This window comes from Petaurus breviceps, unplaced genomic scaffold, assembly GCF_028583685.1.
Source record: "Petaurus breviceps papuanus isolate PSGF00001 unplaced genomic scaffold, PetGlider_PUasm1.0 98, whole genome shotgun sequence".
Taxonomy (NCBI): domain Eukaryota; kingdom Metazoa; phylum Chordata; class Mammalia; order Diprotodontia; family Petauridae; genus Petaurus; species Petaurus breviceps.
The window spans coordinates 45,535,945-45,553,459 of NW_027187460.1; the positions used below are offsets into that span (position 1 = coordinate 45,535,945).

The 17,515-nt window shown below is 34.8% G+C and overlaps 1 protein-coding gene across 1 annotated transcript in view; it reads left to right on the forward strand.

Annotated features, from left to right (window-relative positions):
- Window positions 1–17,515, forward strand: part of CSMD3 (CUB and Sushi multiple domains 3) — a 795,885-nt gene that overhangs the window by 546,503 nt on the left and 231,867 nt on the right. Inside the window, exons 25-26 of the mRNA XM_069081309.1 lie at window positions 16,324–16,437; window positions 17,054–17,149. Of these exons, the coding sequence (XP_068937410.1) occupies window positions 16,324–16,437; window positions 17,054–17,149 (210 nt within the window). The remainder of the gene's footprint in view (window positions 1–16,323; window positions 16,438–17,053; window positions 17,150–17,515) is intronic.

The following is a 17,515-nucleotide window of genomic DNA, read 5'->3' on the forward strand; positions in this document are numbered from 1 at the left end:
ATTTCAGGAGGGGCAGAAAAAGCATGCAGAGAACTGAATCCAATTCTTCAGAATCTCTTATTTACTGTTTATTATGTTCCTTCCTCAAGCTCCTAACAGATGATAAATTTGTACAGGAAAGTAAGCGAAAATATATTCAAAGAGGCAGAGTCGATTTAATTTATTCTGTACACATTTGGTTACATTCTGTATATTCACCCATTCTTTCATCAACTTGGAAAGAAAATGTGCACTTTCAATGATGGTTACCTCATTTTAGGAAGGATACTGACAATGTGGAATGCATCCAAATAAAAGCAATAAGATACTGAGGGAACTAGAAGCCATGTCAGATGATGATTGGATGAGGCAACTTACAGGCTTTGAACTTGAGGGGGAAAAAAAAAGACTTGACTGGGGCAGGGAGCAGGAATCATAGGTGTGTTCATGAATTTGAAGTGTTGTCAGACGGAAAAGGAATTAGATTTATTTTCTTCGACTCTAGGGAGATGTAAAGATTTGGAATGTGGCTATCATAAAAGGAAGAAAATACTTACAAGACTGAAGAAAAACTGAATTAAATCTCTCTGACAGTATCTGTGTGACCATAGGCAAGTCTAGAATATTATAGAGAACTATTTAAGGAAAACCAAAAGCATCATCATGAAGTAATGAAGGCCCAGTTGATGTTAGATAGCATTGATTTTTTTTTAGACCTATTCAGGATGGTTATGTGACATCCTCCATCCTCCTGTGGTATTTAGTAGCATTGGAGTGGGATTAGAGAAGGCAGATGGTCAGGGTGACTCAGAATGGAGAATCTGCTGACTGTAAATGATGGTATATTCTCTTCTGTTGTCTCTTTAATCTACTTCTGTCCTCTACCAACTCAACTGATGACTTCACTTCATAATTCCCAGTGAAATTAAGTTGCTCAAGGTGAGCTCCTACTTCTCCCTTTATCTACATCTCGCAACTCCTTGACGTTATTCTCCATTTTCTCCTCATTTACTCCATTGACTGAGGAGGACGTGACCTTTCTTGCCTCCAAGAGTAAACATGTATATATACCCTTGCTTCCTTTGCCTTCTGTTTTTTTTTTTTCCAGAAGATTGTCCCCAGCTCTCATTCCTCTTCTTTTACCTTCAATCTCTTTCCCTTAAGAAATGTCTGTTATCTGCATTCTGAAAAAAAAAATCCTTACTAGATACTGCTATTCCTTCAAGCCATTCTCCTATCACTTCTTCTTTACCAAGTCATCTTAGAAAGATTACCAAGTATCTTAGAAAGAGCTACCAACATTCATTGCTTTACACTTCCATTTTCACTAGCTTTTTTACATATGTTTATTTTCAGTTTTCAACATTCAACTCCACAAGATTTTAAACTCCAAATTTTTCTCCCCATCTCTCCCCTCCCCAGGACAGTGAGTACCCTGACCACCCCTTTGCCCAGTATGCCCTTCCTTCCATCACCTCCCCCTTTCACCCATCCCTATCCCCTCTGTTTTTTTGTAGGGAAAGATAGATTTCTATACCCCCTTGCCTGTACTTCTTATTTCCCAGATGCATGAAAAAACAATTTTTAACATTAATTTTTAAAGTTTTGAGTTCTATATTCTCCCCTTCCTCCCTCCCCACCCACCCTCACTGAGAAAGCAAGCAATTCCATATAGATCATACATAGTCGTGCAAAACACTTCTATAGCAGTCATGTTGTGAAAGACTAATTTCATTAGTCTTTCATTTATTCCATTCTCTCCCTTGACCTGTCCCCCCACAAAAGTGTTTGCTTCTGATTGCCCCTTCCCCCAATCTTATTTCCCTTCTATTATCCCCCCCTCTCTTATCCTCTTCCTCCCTGCTTTCCTGTAGGATAAGATTGATTTCCATACCCAATTTAGTGTGTGTTATTCCCTCCTTAAGCCAAATCCAGTGAGAGTAAGGCTCACTTATTCCCTCTTGCCTTCCTCATCCTCTTCTCCATTGTAAAAGCTCTTTCTTGCCTCTATTATGTGAGATGATTTACTATATTCTACCTCTCCCTTTCTCTTTCTCCCAGTACATTTTTCACAGCACTTAATTTTATTTTTTAGGTATCATCCCTTCACATTCAACTCACTGTGTGCCCTCTAGTTGGAGAGACAACATGTGATTCAACTAGAGAGATGCTAGATAGGTAAAGAGGCATATTGAGAAGGGAAGGCCTCAGCAGCTAGGGATATAAAAATCACACACACTGGAGTAAGAGGAATTTAAGTTGAATCTGGAAGGAAGTCAAATAAATGAAAATGTGAAAAGCATTACAGGCATGAGGGATAGGTATAGGCAGTAGAGTGGCTTGCAATTAAGCCAATGTTACTGGAATGCCAAGTGTATGGAAAAGAGTAAAGTATAAGAAGACTGGAAAAGTAGGAAGGGAAAAATTTTATAAGGAGATTTAAATGTCAAACAAAAGAGTTTAAACTTGATCCTAGATATAATAAGGAACTAATGGAGCTCATTGTGGGTGGGAAGGCATATGACATGGCCAAACCTACTTTTTAGAAAAATCACCAAGATAGCTGAATGAATGTAGGGTGGATTGCAATATGCATAAACTTGAGTAGCAAGATCTGTTAGAAGGCTATAGCAATAGTCCAAGCAAGAGATGATGAGGGCCTGAACTAGGATGGTGGTTGTGTGAGTGGAAAGATGGGGGTGTATGAGAGTCATGTTGTAAAGGCAAACTTCATACACTTGTCCCAACTTCACCTTTCTATCCTCACATCATTTGGTTCGGCCAATTTTACATTTTTATTGGTTTTGCTTGTATAAGACACTGCATCATCTTTGTCCTGGCTCTTCCCTCTTCTACTCATATCTACTTCTTAGAACCCTAGTTTCCTTCAAGACAGTTCAAGTACCACCTTCACAATGAAGCCTTTCCTGGTCATACACCCCAGATGGTAGTACATCCCCTCTCAAAAAGTATCTTGTACCTATTTTGTATATAGATATTTATGTGCATTTTTAACTTTCTAGTAAAAAGTAAGCTCACTAAAGTAAAGGGCGTGTGTGTGTGTGTATGTGTTTTGTATCCCCAGCACCTAGCACAGGGTCTGTAACAATAGACACTTAACATTGATTATCAATTGACTGTTCCGAGGATGTAGTACAGTGTAGTTGCCTTGATTAAGACTGTAAAAAAAAGGGATAATAAGACCAAAGCAGAATAATGCATTGAAAAAAAAAACCAGAGGAACTAAAGGTTATTGTTCAAATCAAGGAATAATTTAAGAAGGAATGAGGCACAGGGAAAAAGATGGAAGTAAAGTAATTTATGTTCCAAGAAATTTCAGTTTAAGGTCATAGAGATGGATAGTTATAGGTAAAGTCTAAGTTATGAACAACCAGTGATTGACTGAGGTAGAGTGATAAATATTGGTGATGGGAGCTAAGAAGATTGATGTTTTTCTAGGTGACATTAAAATACAAGTTGAATTCCCCAAGAATCAGAAGATGAACTGAGCCAGGTACTTGACATCTTGAGAAAGTAAGAATTAGCAGAGATGGTATGGAGGTATAAAAAGGCAGTTAGATCTGAAGTGATACTGAGTTGGTCCACATCTAGGTGTCAATTCAACGTGAGAGTAAGTGTCCTAGCTTACTATTTATGTGTCCATAGTCAACTCAATTCAGTTCAATAAACATTTATTAAATTCCTACTTTGTGCCAGACACTGTGCTAAATGCTGGAGAAGCAGAAAAAAGTAAAAGACAGGCCCTACTCTCCAGGACCTCACCATCTAATGAAAGACTCAAAACTTTCTGGACCTTAATTCTTCAATCTATAAAATGAAAATGCTGTACTACAAAAATCTCTAAGGATCCTTCTAGTGCCAAATTTCTGATTTTTGGGAGGGCCTGAGAGTAGCATTGTGTGTGTGAATCAGGTGTGCTGATGCTTCTGGACCATTATATTAGGATGGGCAGGGATGCCACTAAGAGAAATGACACCTAGAACTGGTAAGGCTAGCCAGGGATGTAGTGTACTTTGGACATAGAGCTATGTCCATAAGCTCCAGATATTAATTTACATGTTAATTTCCCCATGGACACTAACAATCTACTTAACTTGCATTAGCTAGATTTTTACTCCACCTCAGCTGTCCAAAGGTTACAGTTTGATCTCACAATCTCCCTTAACTATACCATTCTCCATGATCTTGGAATCAGAAATCACTTTCTTATTATAAACTCCTATACTTTGTTCTTTCCCTTTTCAGTCCTCTGAAACTTATTTCATCTTCAACATAGACTTCAGTCCCTCTATTAATCTCTGGTTCTCCAACTAAGATGAAAAGAATTTTTAACTATTGATCAACATTTCCAGATGTCTATTTATTTTCCAAAAATATTTTGGTAAAATTTTAATTTAACATGTTAATAATATCTATAAATTCTCTTCTTCTTTTTTGAGGAGAAAGTACTAATTTTTCTATAACATCATTGGAGTAATATGCTCTGTTTCCTTAGTATACGAAAAGTATATGTAAAATTCTCTCTCTCTCTCTCTCTATATATATATATATATATATATATATATTATATATAATAATATGTTAGTGTTGTTTAAACAAACTCAAATCAAGGCCAGAACATGTAGGACTAAGACCAGTGGAAAAGTAATCCGTCTTTTCTTTGGATCAGATCATTTTGGGATCACGAAAAGACCACACCTACTACTGTCCCAGAGCCCTAGAATAATACAACTATGAGTACTCCCCAAGAAAATAACAGCAGAACCAACTTAAGTCTTTCTTCCAGAATTGCACAAAGACTCCCTTTAACATAAAATCTAAAGGCAGGAAGTAGGCTAGGAAAGTGAGCAAACAACAATAACAAAGACAGGTTTTACCATAAGCAAAAAGAAAGCTATTATAGTGACAGGGATGCTCAAGTCACAAACCCAGAAGGGAATGACTCCAAAACATCTACAAGTAAAAACTTTAAAGAAAACATTCTGATTTTAGGACCCATTTCTTCTTTCTGGTATCCATTGTAGAGATTATCTGTGCATTTGATAAAGAAAACGTAATAAATATTTGTTAAATCAATATCATATTCATCTCTTCAACAACTGTTATCTACTTATTAAAGGAATGATATTAGATTATTTGAGTACAGAAAGAATATAGATACATGAATAGCTAGATTGACAGACAGACAGACAGATAGATGATAGATAGATGGATAGATAGATAGATATTTAAATATGGCTCATATAGAACTGGTTGCATATCATTCCCTTCAAATTTGTTACTCTTTTTCTTGTGACTATCATTCTATGTATATATGCTTATACATGCATACATGTATGTGTATATGTGTGTATGCAGGTACGTGTGTGTATAATTTTCCGAACTAGATTGTAAGCTGCGTTAAGGCTAAAATAATTGGCTCAAGAGCCTAATACAGTACTTGGTACACAATAGTTACTGGTAGATAACTGTTGATTCTTTGTTTCTTCAGTCTCCCTTTTTTTGCTTTCTTCTGTTATCTTTATCTTTTGCTTCTGTTAGCTTCCTTCCCATCTCTATTTCCTTCCTGCCTTCTTTCTCTCTTTTCCTCAGTTTCTCTTCTCTGCCTCCTTTTCCTATATTATTTATTTCTTTGTTGTCATAAACAAAGATTTGCTTTTAAAGATCTACCCCTGTGTTTGTGTTTGTGTGTGTGTGTGTGTGTGTGTGTGTGTGTGTGTGTGTGTGTGTAGGGGGGGAACGTTTATACTGATGCATATGTGTTTCTCCCCCTCAAAGTTTGACTACTTTCGCATTACTCCCATCCTACCTCTTCAAGTTCAATTCTATAAGATGATAGTCGATCCTGACTCTAAGTAATAAACTTTAATATTGTAAGTGCATTGAGAAATGGCAAAGGCTACAGAAGCATACATATGGTATTACTCTCCAGTCTAATCTGTCTTTTCCCATTCCTGATAGTCACTTATCATCAGTAATCACAGATATGTCCTGTCATTATTTATTTATCTCCTTATGTATCTCTTTCCATTGGTCTTTATGTTAAATACAAAAAACTTTATTCAGGCAATTATAATTAATAGTAGTATTGTTATTAGCCTGTATTGTACTTCTATTATAATGAGGTAGAATTATCCTATTTCTGTACTAGAGACACAGAAGTAGCGCTTTCTAAATTTATGGTCGATGTGAAGCATGAACAGGTAAGGTAGTAGGATAATATTCTAATACATTATATTCAGAATAGAGTTCCTACAGAGGAGTTGTCACTAATTAGAAATAAGTTCTTGATTAAATAACTTCTGTATATAAATCTATTTCTTCACTGGTTTTTATTGTGCATTTATGTCTCATCCTTGCTATCCAGGGACATCGTAATGACTTTCCATTAAAAATCAGTACGAATTATGCATATACATTTTTAAATAATCTTAGTTTTGTTTTTTTTTCCGCATTACTTCCTTAAAGGGAGCAAGCAGAAAAGGCTACAGCAGCACTGAGCAAAGAACATGCTGTTGTGGTTAGCATAATTAATAGACTTAACTGCATAGTAATTTTTAATATGTTTTTTTTTTTTTGTTTTGTTTTGTTTTGCTTTTTGGAGGGCAATTGGGGTTAAGTGACTTGCTCATGATCACACGGCTAGTTTTTGTGTTGTGTCTTGAGGCCGGATTTGAACTCAGATCCTCCTGACTCAAGGGCTGGTGCTCTATTCACTGCACCACCTAGCTGCCCCTAATATGTTTCTTATCAAGGGTACAAGACAGTGTAATAGGACAAGTATTGGGCTGGGAAATCAGGAGATGTAGATTCTAGTCCTGCCCTCTCACACTAACTTTTTCAATATACTTATTAAAGCACCTAATCGTCTTTCTTCTTTGGTAAAATCAGAGAATTTATATAGTCTCTAAGTTGTTTTTCATCTCTAAAATTCCACATATCCATGAAACAACTCCACAAACTATTTCAAAGAATATTAAATATCATGAGTGACAAAGAAGAAGTGACTTTAAAACTTGGTGGGTTAAACTGTATTTATGGTGGTGGTTGAAGTGGCTGAATTCTTTTTTTGTTGTTGTTTTCTTCGATTAGTAGTGCCCAGTAACAGATATTAGGAGTCCAATCATAGTAATGTGTAAGTTGAAGGACAGTTAGTTTAGTTCCTTTCATGACTGGAGAATTAAACAGGGATTCAAACTCAGTTGATTTATAGGAAAATTGAATTATTGGGAAATTGGAACAGAAAATCAACGTGGGACACAGATGAAGACAGATAACAGTGTGCAAACTAAGAGTCACAAATCTTTAAATTCTTCTTACTTAAGATGATAGGTATGCCCCATTCTAAGTGAAGATTAGTGACTCTAACTTTGAAGGTTAAACCCACATAGGGTCAGGGAGTCAAGTTGGTCATTACCCTTTCTAAGGATCTGACAATAATTGTATGACTACAGTATAACAATATAACGAAAATATTCATTTTAATATGACAGTCTATATTATCTGATTAATTCATTGCTGGAGTGTTAGGTAATTCGATGTTTACCATGATAGCACTGGGAGTAATGCTACTGAAGTTATTAATTTTTAAAAATCCTGTACTTACTAAATTATCAGATAATGGTTCTATTCAAACTACTTCTTCCAATGGGAATCAGAACATAGGATATTTTATAACAAACTTTGATTTGGCACTTATTTTTAAATGTTCACAGTCCACGTTCTTTGTAAAGAAAACTTTGCAGCAGAATTTCCTCATGCTTTTCTTCCAGAATTGCGGCCCCTATCTGTTGCTGTGCAAACGATTTTAGATGGGAAATTCTTCTAGCATTTCACAGACCCCGTAGAAGTTTTGGTCTTGAATCTCCTAAAACTCCAACTATTTTGCCCTTCAAGAATAAAACCAAAACAATAAATTTTGGGTGTGTTTTTTAGAATAGGCCCATTTTTATATACCAGAAAGCATTTATGTTAATCATGATGAAAATTACATTGCCCTTCTAGATTCACATTAGGTCAAATGAAAACCTCAGAGTGACTTCTGTCAAAAACCACAGAAATAGCTATTCAGTGTATTTTAAATAATGCTTTTTTCATGATAACTGGAGATGAAACCACATTTTACATATGATTTCTTTTTGACTTAGTGTATGTCCCTGCAATGTATACAAGTTTTAGATTTTTTTTTTTAATTTCTGTTGGTATGAAGTTAGTGGGGAAAAAAGTAAGGAGAAAAAAATTCAGAGGCTGTATCTTTCTGTGTTTATCACAGAATGACACACCAGCCAATGTAGCCATAAAAAATGAGAACTAGTTCATATTCTTAGCACATCAGAGAAAAATATGTATCTTAGAAAACTAGCAGTCATTTAAATGAGAAATAAGCAGAAGCCTAAAGGGATTTTCTGTATATTTTATTCCTTGTCTCAGCCCACAAGAACTTGTGTTTTCTTATAGGAACTTTGGGTCCTACTATATATATATATATATTTTTTTTTTTAATTGGATATGTTTTAATTTTCACTCCTCTTCTTTGCCCTTTTGCCTCTCCAGCATCCCCAGGGTGGCTTCCAACACAGGTTCTTAGATCTGCTTTTCTAAAGGAAAGCAACTCGAAAACAAAAAAGTTTAACAGTCTTGCTTTAATCAATCAAACATATCATTTACCTAGCTCAGGGGAAAAGGTCAGCACCCTGAACTTCAGAGTATACAGACAGGTTACAAGCAGAAATTACAAGACAGAGAAACAAACAGATCAAGCAGACAGGCCTCCAACTGTTCAACCATTGCATCCATACCTAGTCAGTTACCAGAGAGGGAAGCATCAATATCTGGGTTTTTCAAAGCCGGGGGGGCTCTCAACGGCTGCCCAGAGTCTCATCTGGTCAAATCACACAACACTTCTCAAAGTGAGCCCAAAAAAAATGCCTCACATCAGGGATTATATAGCCTTCTCCTGGCTCAGATAATGTAACAACCCTCTTGACCCACTGCCCAATCACAAAGTATCTCCTGAAAAACAAGCCTCCCACCACAGGCTCCAGGTCCACTTAAAGCCTATCAAAGGGCCTAGGGGCAGGGAAGATCTTAAAAATTTACATTCCCATTACACCTCTGTCTCCCAAAGCAGGGAAAATGGAGAGAAAGAAAGACAGACAGACAGACAGACACAGAGAGGGACAGAAACATACAGATCCAAACAGAGGTAGAGACAAAAAAGAGACAGAGACAGAGAAATAGAACCAGAAACAGAAAGAAATAAAAAGAAAAAGACAGAAGCAGAGAAACAGAGATAGATAAACAGATAGAGAAAGAGATAGGAAAGACATAAAGACAGGGAGAAAGAGAAAGAAAGAGTGAAACAGAGAAACAGTAAGAGACAGAGAAGGAGAAAGAGAAGAGGCAGACCATTCTACTTTTTGTTACTCTAATTCTGTGGGGAATTTTTTTTAAAACTTCAATCCTAATTTTGCCTCTGGAATTAAATTTTGTTTCATTCCATTCAATTCATTGAAATTTCATTCAATGATTATTACAAATTCTGCCCTTTGGGGTCACACAGAAAAAAATCTAGTTCTGATTCTGCAAAATAACCTTTCACCTGCTTTGAGATAACTATTTTGTTTCTGAAGTCTTCTGTTCTCCAAAATAAACATCTCTAGTTTCTTTAAGCAATGCTCCTGTGGAATCAGTGATCCTCTCTGAATGTTCTCCTGATTAATAGTATCCTTCTTAATATGAACATGAAATATATGGACAATTTTTTAAACAATCAATTTTATTTCAAGCATTAATTATAGAAGTACCTGTGTCTAAAAATTGAAGAATTTGGGAGTTGGAAAAGATCTTACAGTACTATCCCTTTCCAACTACATAAGCATTTATTAAATTCCTTCTGTGCAAGACACTGTGGGCATATAGCTTTGTTTTTGTGTGTGTGTGTGTGTGTGTGAAATGATCTCTGTACTTAAAGTTTTCATGTTTTATTGGAGTTGATGTGGCATTTATAAGGATATGTTTAATGTAGGGAGAGTGAGGGTCGGGGCAAGGAAGAAACCCAGCAAAAGTATTCTAGAAAAAATACTTGAGTGAGGACTTACATAGTCTTGCAGCCTCTACTCAATTTCAAATGACTAAGACCCTGATTCTACCAAGGCATCCCCTTTATTTTTTTTTGACAACTCTAATTGTTCATAAAGTTCCTTCCTTTGAGCTGAAATTTCCCTCCCTATAACTATCATCCTGGTTCTTTTCTCCAGAGCCAAATAGAACAAGATTCGTCCCTCTTTGTCATGGCAGGTTTTCAAATAATTGTAGACAACTATCATACTTCTATCTAAACGTTTTATTTTTTAATCCTCTGGACTAAATACTGCCATCCCCCAGTTCTTTCAACTGATCCATAATGAAGTAGATGTGGAATAAAGAGAGCTAACATCTTTCTGGGCCCATCACAGTTTTCATGCAAATAAAGTTTTCAGATTTATTTTAAAAATATATTTACAAATATAACCAGGTCAAGTTGTTGTTTACTAAAGCAACATCACGTTGACTAGGATCCTAGGTATGTAAAAATGTGAATTTAGCTGAGAAATATGCCAGCTACGAAGGAGTTTAACACTGAGGAGTACCTAATTACATTTTTTGTTTGTTAAATTTTTTGATACGAAATGCATAAATAAAAAACTTATAAGTATGCAATTTATATTTTTATCTAATGAACAAAGCCTAAACATAATTTGAGGAATATTTTCTTTTTTCTGTTTTCATTATTAATATTTAACCTTCATGCGGCCAGGTGGCTCAGCGAGTAAGAGCACCGGTTCCAGTGTTGGGACGACCTGGAGATCGAATCCCGGGCTCAGACACTCAGCACCACACCCAGAAATAACTGGCTATGTAACCTTGAGCAAGTTACTTAACCCCAATTGCTTAAAAAAAATAAAATAAAATAAAAAAATATTTAACCTTCATGAACTTCTTACCTTTTAAGATGCTGTATTCAGTTAGACTAATAAATGAGTATGCTACTTTCCTGTCAGAGCTGCTGGGTTAGAAAGCACTTTGCATTTCTGTATGACTGACTAAATGCAGATTTCAATATTGTTTTTATACTGTACCATAGCCTAGAGGAGTTAATACATCTTTCAGAGATTCCTGGAATGTATCAGAGAAGAGTACAATGTATATGAATTGCTGATACAGTTTTATTTTCACTTACTTATTCATAGGAAGGAAGGGAGGGAGGGAGTAGAGAAGGGAAAAAAGGAAGGAAAAAAAGACAGAAGAAAGGAAGTAAAAGAGAAAGGAAGGGAGCATGTTTGCACCAAATGCTTCCTATGTGCCAGACACTGTGTCTGATGTTATCCTCATAGCAACCATAAGAGGTAGGTGCAATTATTATCCCCATTTTATAGTTGAGGAAACCGAGACAGACAGAAGTTGAGTGATTTTCCAGTATCACTAGTCATTAAGCCTGGATTTTAACTCAAATTTTCCTTACTCCAGGCCTAGCACTCTATCCACTGCTCCATTAGCTGCCATATGTATACCTGTATGTACCTGGATTTGGTCACTAAACAAGATACCTTAGTTTCAGTTTATCATGGCACCCTTTACCCCCACCCCAGTGGTTCCCTGTATTTGTTTTCTATGGTGCTTTCAGTGGGTCAGTTGTTAAATGCTGTAACAGACACTATTCAGCTGTACTAGTAGGTATTGTTAATCACCAAAACAAACCCAAAAATCTGCAATAGTTTTAGAAAGAAACTTATCTGATCATGTTATAGAGGAGAAAAGTTGAAAGAAGTATTCCTCCATGAGTCTTTCTGTGATTATATTATAGAGAATTCAGACAAGGGCATAAGGACATTTGCCTGATTGGCTTCATGTGGGCAATAGGTAGTCTCAAGAATGGTATTTTGTGAGATATATCAACAGGTAAGTCAATCTAATTTGAAGAATACAAAACACATTTTTGAGAGGACCCAAAATGAGACCTAAGCAACCTCAAACAAGCACATGAGCGAGATCTAAGCTTTACTTGAAAACCATCAGGCTGGAGCATCTCTGAGGTCAGCTTGACCTCTGCAGTAAGCTTTTGTATTGGACAGTTTTCTAACTACAAAAAGCTAGGTTCAAACAGTATTAATAAAGGATAAAACATACATATTGTCCCATGCTGTCATAATAATAATTAAGGAAAAAACTGGTGTGCATGTGTGTGTGTGGGTATGGGTGTGTGGGTGTGTAATAAACATTCAATTCAAATACAGGATGGTCCAATTAAACAGAATGTGTTGATCATACTTGATAGCTATGTAAACACAACCTTTTTGAGATTCAGTTTCCTCCTCTATATAGTGGGGATAAAAATTTTAAACTATCTACTTCAAAAATTTGTTATGAGAAAAGCACCTTGGAAACCATAAAATACTGCATATAAAACTGGGCTTAGGTGTAGAATTATGATCTTATAATTATGGAGAACTCACTGAAATCCTACCTATTACTATGTATTTACCCAGTCATGTTTAGTGAACTTGTTTAAGGAATTCATAAGTATGAAAAACATTTATGTAACTCTGTATATGTCATTTTATTCTCATCACAATCCTGTCAGCGGTATTAGAATATTTTAGGCATCATTAACCCAAATAAAGAAATGGAGGTTGAGACTTTAAATAGCTTACCTATCTACGGTCAAATAATGTTAGAGGCATAATTGAAATCAACAAACATTTATTAAGTACTCACTACTTTGGAGTCACCATGCTCAGAACTAGACTCTGGGAAAAAATGGGATCAGAGTAGAAGAGATACCTACCAAAGTCCAAGATGATGGGTCTCCAGACAGCCTACAACAGCCCCATGGTATGCTCTGACTTGGTCTCCCCATTGCCAATACTGGCCCAAGCCTCTAACTGAAACTTATTAAAGACCTTAATTTGAAAAGGCCAAGATCCTCCACTGCATCCTGGGCCATCTCTAGTTGTCCTGATCCATATCTGGCCAATATACCCAGATGACTCTAGAAAATAAAGTGAGGTTGGTGACTTTGCACAGTCCTTCCTCAATTACATCCAGTTCCTTTCCATGTCATGGCATCACCTCCCAGATGTCATGGTCCTCTTTAATAACAAAGGACAAATAGCAGCAGCTAAGAATTAGTGATTCAAAGACTCCTTGAAATATTCCCTGCCCTCAAGGAACTTATATTCCTTTGATTTTCAGTCTAGTCCTCTTTCTGTTATTTAGTGGTATCTCCTTTGGTGATTAACCTTCATTCATTTATTGAAAAATCATTTATTTAGCACTTACTTTATGCAAAATAAAAAATGTTGCTGAGATAAAATAGTTAATATATTTTTGGAACTCTCCTGAACCTTATAATCTATAACAGATTTAGGACAATTAATAAATATCCAATTATTATTTTAATAAAGACTTAATTATAGAGTAACTATACAATACTTATGTCAAATACTAATATCTAATAAGAATACATGTTATCATACAAGGTTCAAGAAAGGAAACTTATTCTTGACCAATAAGGGGGATGAGGGCATGTGGCAGAAAATTTGGTATGAAGATCAAATGGCATTTGATTTCTGCATTTGATAAGGGATAAGTCATCAACGGGTGAGGATGAGGGAAGGCATTCTAGGCATGGTCAATTATAAGAGCAAAGGTACAGAAATTGGAAATTGTCTGCTACATACACAAAATGGCAAATATTCCTGTTTGACTAAAGCACAGTTCACAAAATTTGAAGCAATTAAAATCATGATTATTTGCAATTTGAAATAAAGTTGGAAGTTAAAAAGGTATCAGGTCATTGGAAGAACAGAAGTAATGCATGGTGACCATTTAGGGTAGCAGCTTCTAAGTCAATAAAGGTTATACAAGATAAAAATTTCAGAAGTTTTCCTGGAACCCTTTGGATCATATTTGTAATTTAGTGCTGCTGGTCATTCAGACCTCATTAGAAGAAAAGAATCTGCCCACTCAAATAAATAGTTGATTAAGACATTAATTCTGGAGGCAGGTGGTGACAAGTTAACAAAATGAAAGGATAAACTTTTGCTCTTTGTCTTACTTAAACAGAAATATTAGAATTAATAAGACTTTTTTGATCTCTAGTTGAAAAGAGTAGGAATCTCCAATGTTGGATAAGCAAAGGAAAAAAAGGGGAAAAAAGAGACATACAGAGGGATTTGTATTTTTTAAGTGTTTTAAATTTTTTTGTCTGGCTGAGGTGGTTGAATGCTTTATGTGTAGGGAAATTGGGTGTGCTGAAAATTAAATGCTCTTTGATTGCAGAACAAAATAATAGTGAGGATTTCACATCTCTTTTTCACTCATTTGTTCAAAATTAAACTTACCAGTACATGAACACCAAACTGAGAAAGCATATATTATAAAGGATCATATTTATTTTTGCAGATTTATTGTGATTAAGTTAACTTGTATCATCATGGACCATTTATCAGAGAAGAGAAACCCTTCAGTTTATAATGGAATTCTCTGAGATAACTTCTCACATTACCAATATTTGCAGAACACATAGAAATAGCATTATTGATCCAAGCAATTTTGAACATGAGGAGAAAATTATTCCATGTTTTGATCCCCAAGTATTTTAAAATAAAATTTAAAACCCTAAAATCACTATATATATATATATATATATATATATATATATATATATTTGGGAAATGATATAAGAAGATAATATTCTGAATTTTTGTTATCTTTAAAATGTTGCTTTAAAGTATTTCCAATTCATTATTGGAAATGAACAGGAATCTACTTAAGAGTTGTTCTCTCTTTATTGTTTATAAGCTAAGTCTAAGGAATCTATGTTCTTGAATCTTAAGAAAGAACTTCAAAATAATAGGGATGAATTACTAATAGAATTTTGCTAATTTTGTTTTCAGGAAGGACTCACATTTGTATTCCTAGACACTAAAAACAATATGATGGCTATTAAATTGTTCTTTTTCCATTCACAGCAAAATATCTGCTGTGTTTTACATATTCCTTTCCTTTACAAAGAATTGGACTGAGATTACCAGCTAATTTTAATGGGCCACAGAATACAAGTAATTTTTTATGTACAATTGTTTCCATATAAATTTCTGGGTAGAGTTTATCACAATATCCATATGAAGACACCAACCGGTTTGCATATAGATATATTCATCTGAACAGTGGTCATGGTGAATAAGTTCAGAGAAAAGTAAAAAAAATTAATTGTTAAAAGAGTTGAAAAACAGTTCAAGGACTTTGAAATATAGTGGGGGGGGGTTTGTACATATTTTGAAGTTATTAAAAGTACATCTTATTTTATCATTTTTGAATGAACTGTTTTTAGCTAAATAAAAATAGGGGTTTTTTGAAGTATCTCTTATTAACTTCATTATTTAGAAGTGCAGAAAACAAGCTTCCTCTTCCATTGAGGGCAGGTCTTGTCTATCAAGTTCTAGACTTTATGGACCACTTGCAATTGGATCAGTTTTTGTAAGTAAACTTTAGCATGTGAGCTCAAGGTACAAACTGAATGAAGTCCCAGGGTAGTACTTTAAAAATTCTACTGGTAAGTATCTCATAATTGTTTGTACCATAGGGAAAAGTATATATATATATAAACATTTGGTAAATCCTATTGTTCAAGAATCTCAGTTGCATGAGGAATCAAAATACAATTTAATTCCTTAGACATTTCATGAATGACTGTTTAGAGATCATTTTAACATCAATTTATGAAAAAAAAAAACAATATATAGTACCCTAAAGAAGCATCATGCCAATGATTGTTTTAAAGAATGAAATTATTAGCAGAAGGTAAAGTACAATAATGAGATAGCATTTCAAATGACATGCCAAAAATAAAAAGGTACCCCAAGGTTTCTAAACTTCATTTTACTAAATATTACAAGTGGAGGGAAAACTAGAAAGAGAAGAGAGTCACAAAGTTATCAGAAACAAGCTATGGATTATAGTCCAAATAAAAATGTAGAGATTATAATATATAAATTATCGATTCTACTATTTATTATCTGAATTGAAATATGTGAACACAGTTTCCTCAGAATCAGGTTTTTCATGATTCTGTTGAAATTATGTCATTATTTCTATGATTTGAAATTTTTTTCAGGGAAAACAACCAATTGGCAACTCTCCTCTTTGAAATGTAGGGAAAAAATTACTATCACATTGTAATACTTTGTTCTCTCTCTCCTCCTCTTTCTATTTTTTGTTTTGTTTTATTTTTGGATGGTTGGTGATTTTATGTTGCTTCTCCTGGTTCCTGTTGATCAGTGGTGTTTGGCCAGTTTGTATTTTTCCAGACATCACTCCACGATGTGGTTGAGGTGTATGATGGGCCAACTCAGCAATCTGCTCTGTTATCTTCCCTCTCAGGATCCCATTCAGGTATCCTTTAATAGAACTGACATGCCTCAGTTATTGACTTAGTACTGATTGTGATGGGTGCTGTAGTGAAAGTTGAGATTTATGTCATCCTTTCTTGGAAACAAATTAAGTTGAAAATGTAATCATATTTTAAAATTTAAACTCAATTAGAAGTTACTCAAAAGCCAATTAAACTAATACAAGAATTAAAAAAAAATACTGTGATCTACTTTTGTCCTGGGACTGTGTCCTGGTATAAAACTAATTCAATTTTGAATTTATTAATTCATTTTAAGACAATATATGTAAAAATGATTTAGGGGGAAAAACCACTGTAAAGCACTATGCAGTTATTATGTGCTATTACTCTATGCATATATGTTTATTGTATTATGAAATAATTAAATACTTTTAAGAAAAGTAGGTTGTGTTTATCAAACTTCTAACTAAAAATTTTAGCCATAAAGTACCTTTGAACTCAACCATTAGAAGCTTTATTATCAGTGGTAGTCATTTAAAATTAATTTTGACGATCACAATTTGCAGTTTTCAAATGGCAGAACATTTTAGTAGATTTTTTTGAGGTTTATTTAATGAAAATTATTTATGACATCTTAGTATTTGTTTTGTTGAGTAGGAGAATCACTTCCACTGAGTTCAGGTAATCAGATCACAATTCGATTTACTTCAGTTGGACCAATAACAGCTAAGGGATTTCACTTTGTTTACCAAGGTAAGTGACACAATAGCCTAGAAAAACACTAAGGAATGATATATTCAGATATAACCCTCTGCTCCACATTATTCCTTAAAAGCACATATCCATAAATATCTTAAAGATGGATGTTATCTTTTACATTTAAAACTCCTCTCAAAACCTTAATTACTTTTTTCCTCACCCTCAATTTAGAATTCACATTTACCTCCCCTTTTTGACCTCATCATGATTTTAAATCTCTCTCCCTCCCTCCCTCTCTCTCTCTCTCTCTCTCTCTCAATCTGAGAACCTTCTCTTCCACCTTTCATCTTCCTCTTTACCCCTTTATCTCCCCTTTCCCTATCCCTTCTTCCCCCCATCTCTCCTTTATTCTTGTCCTTT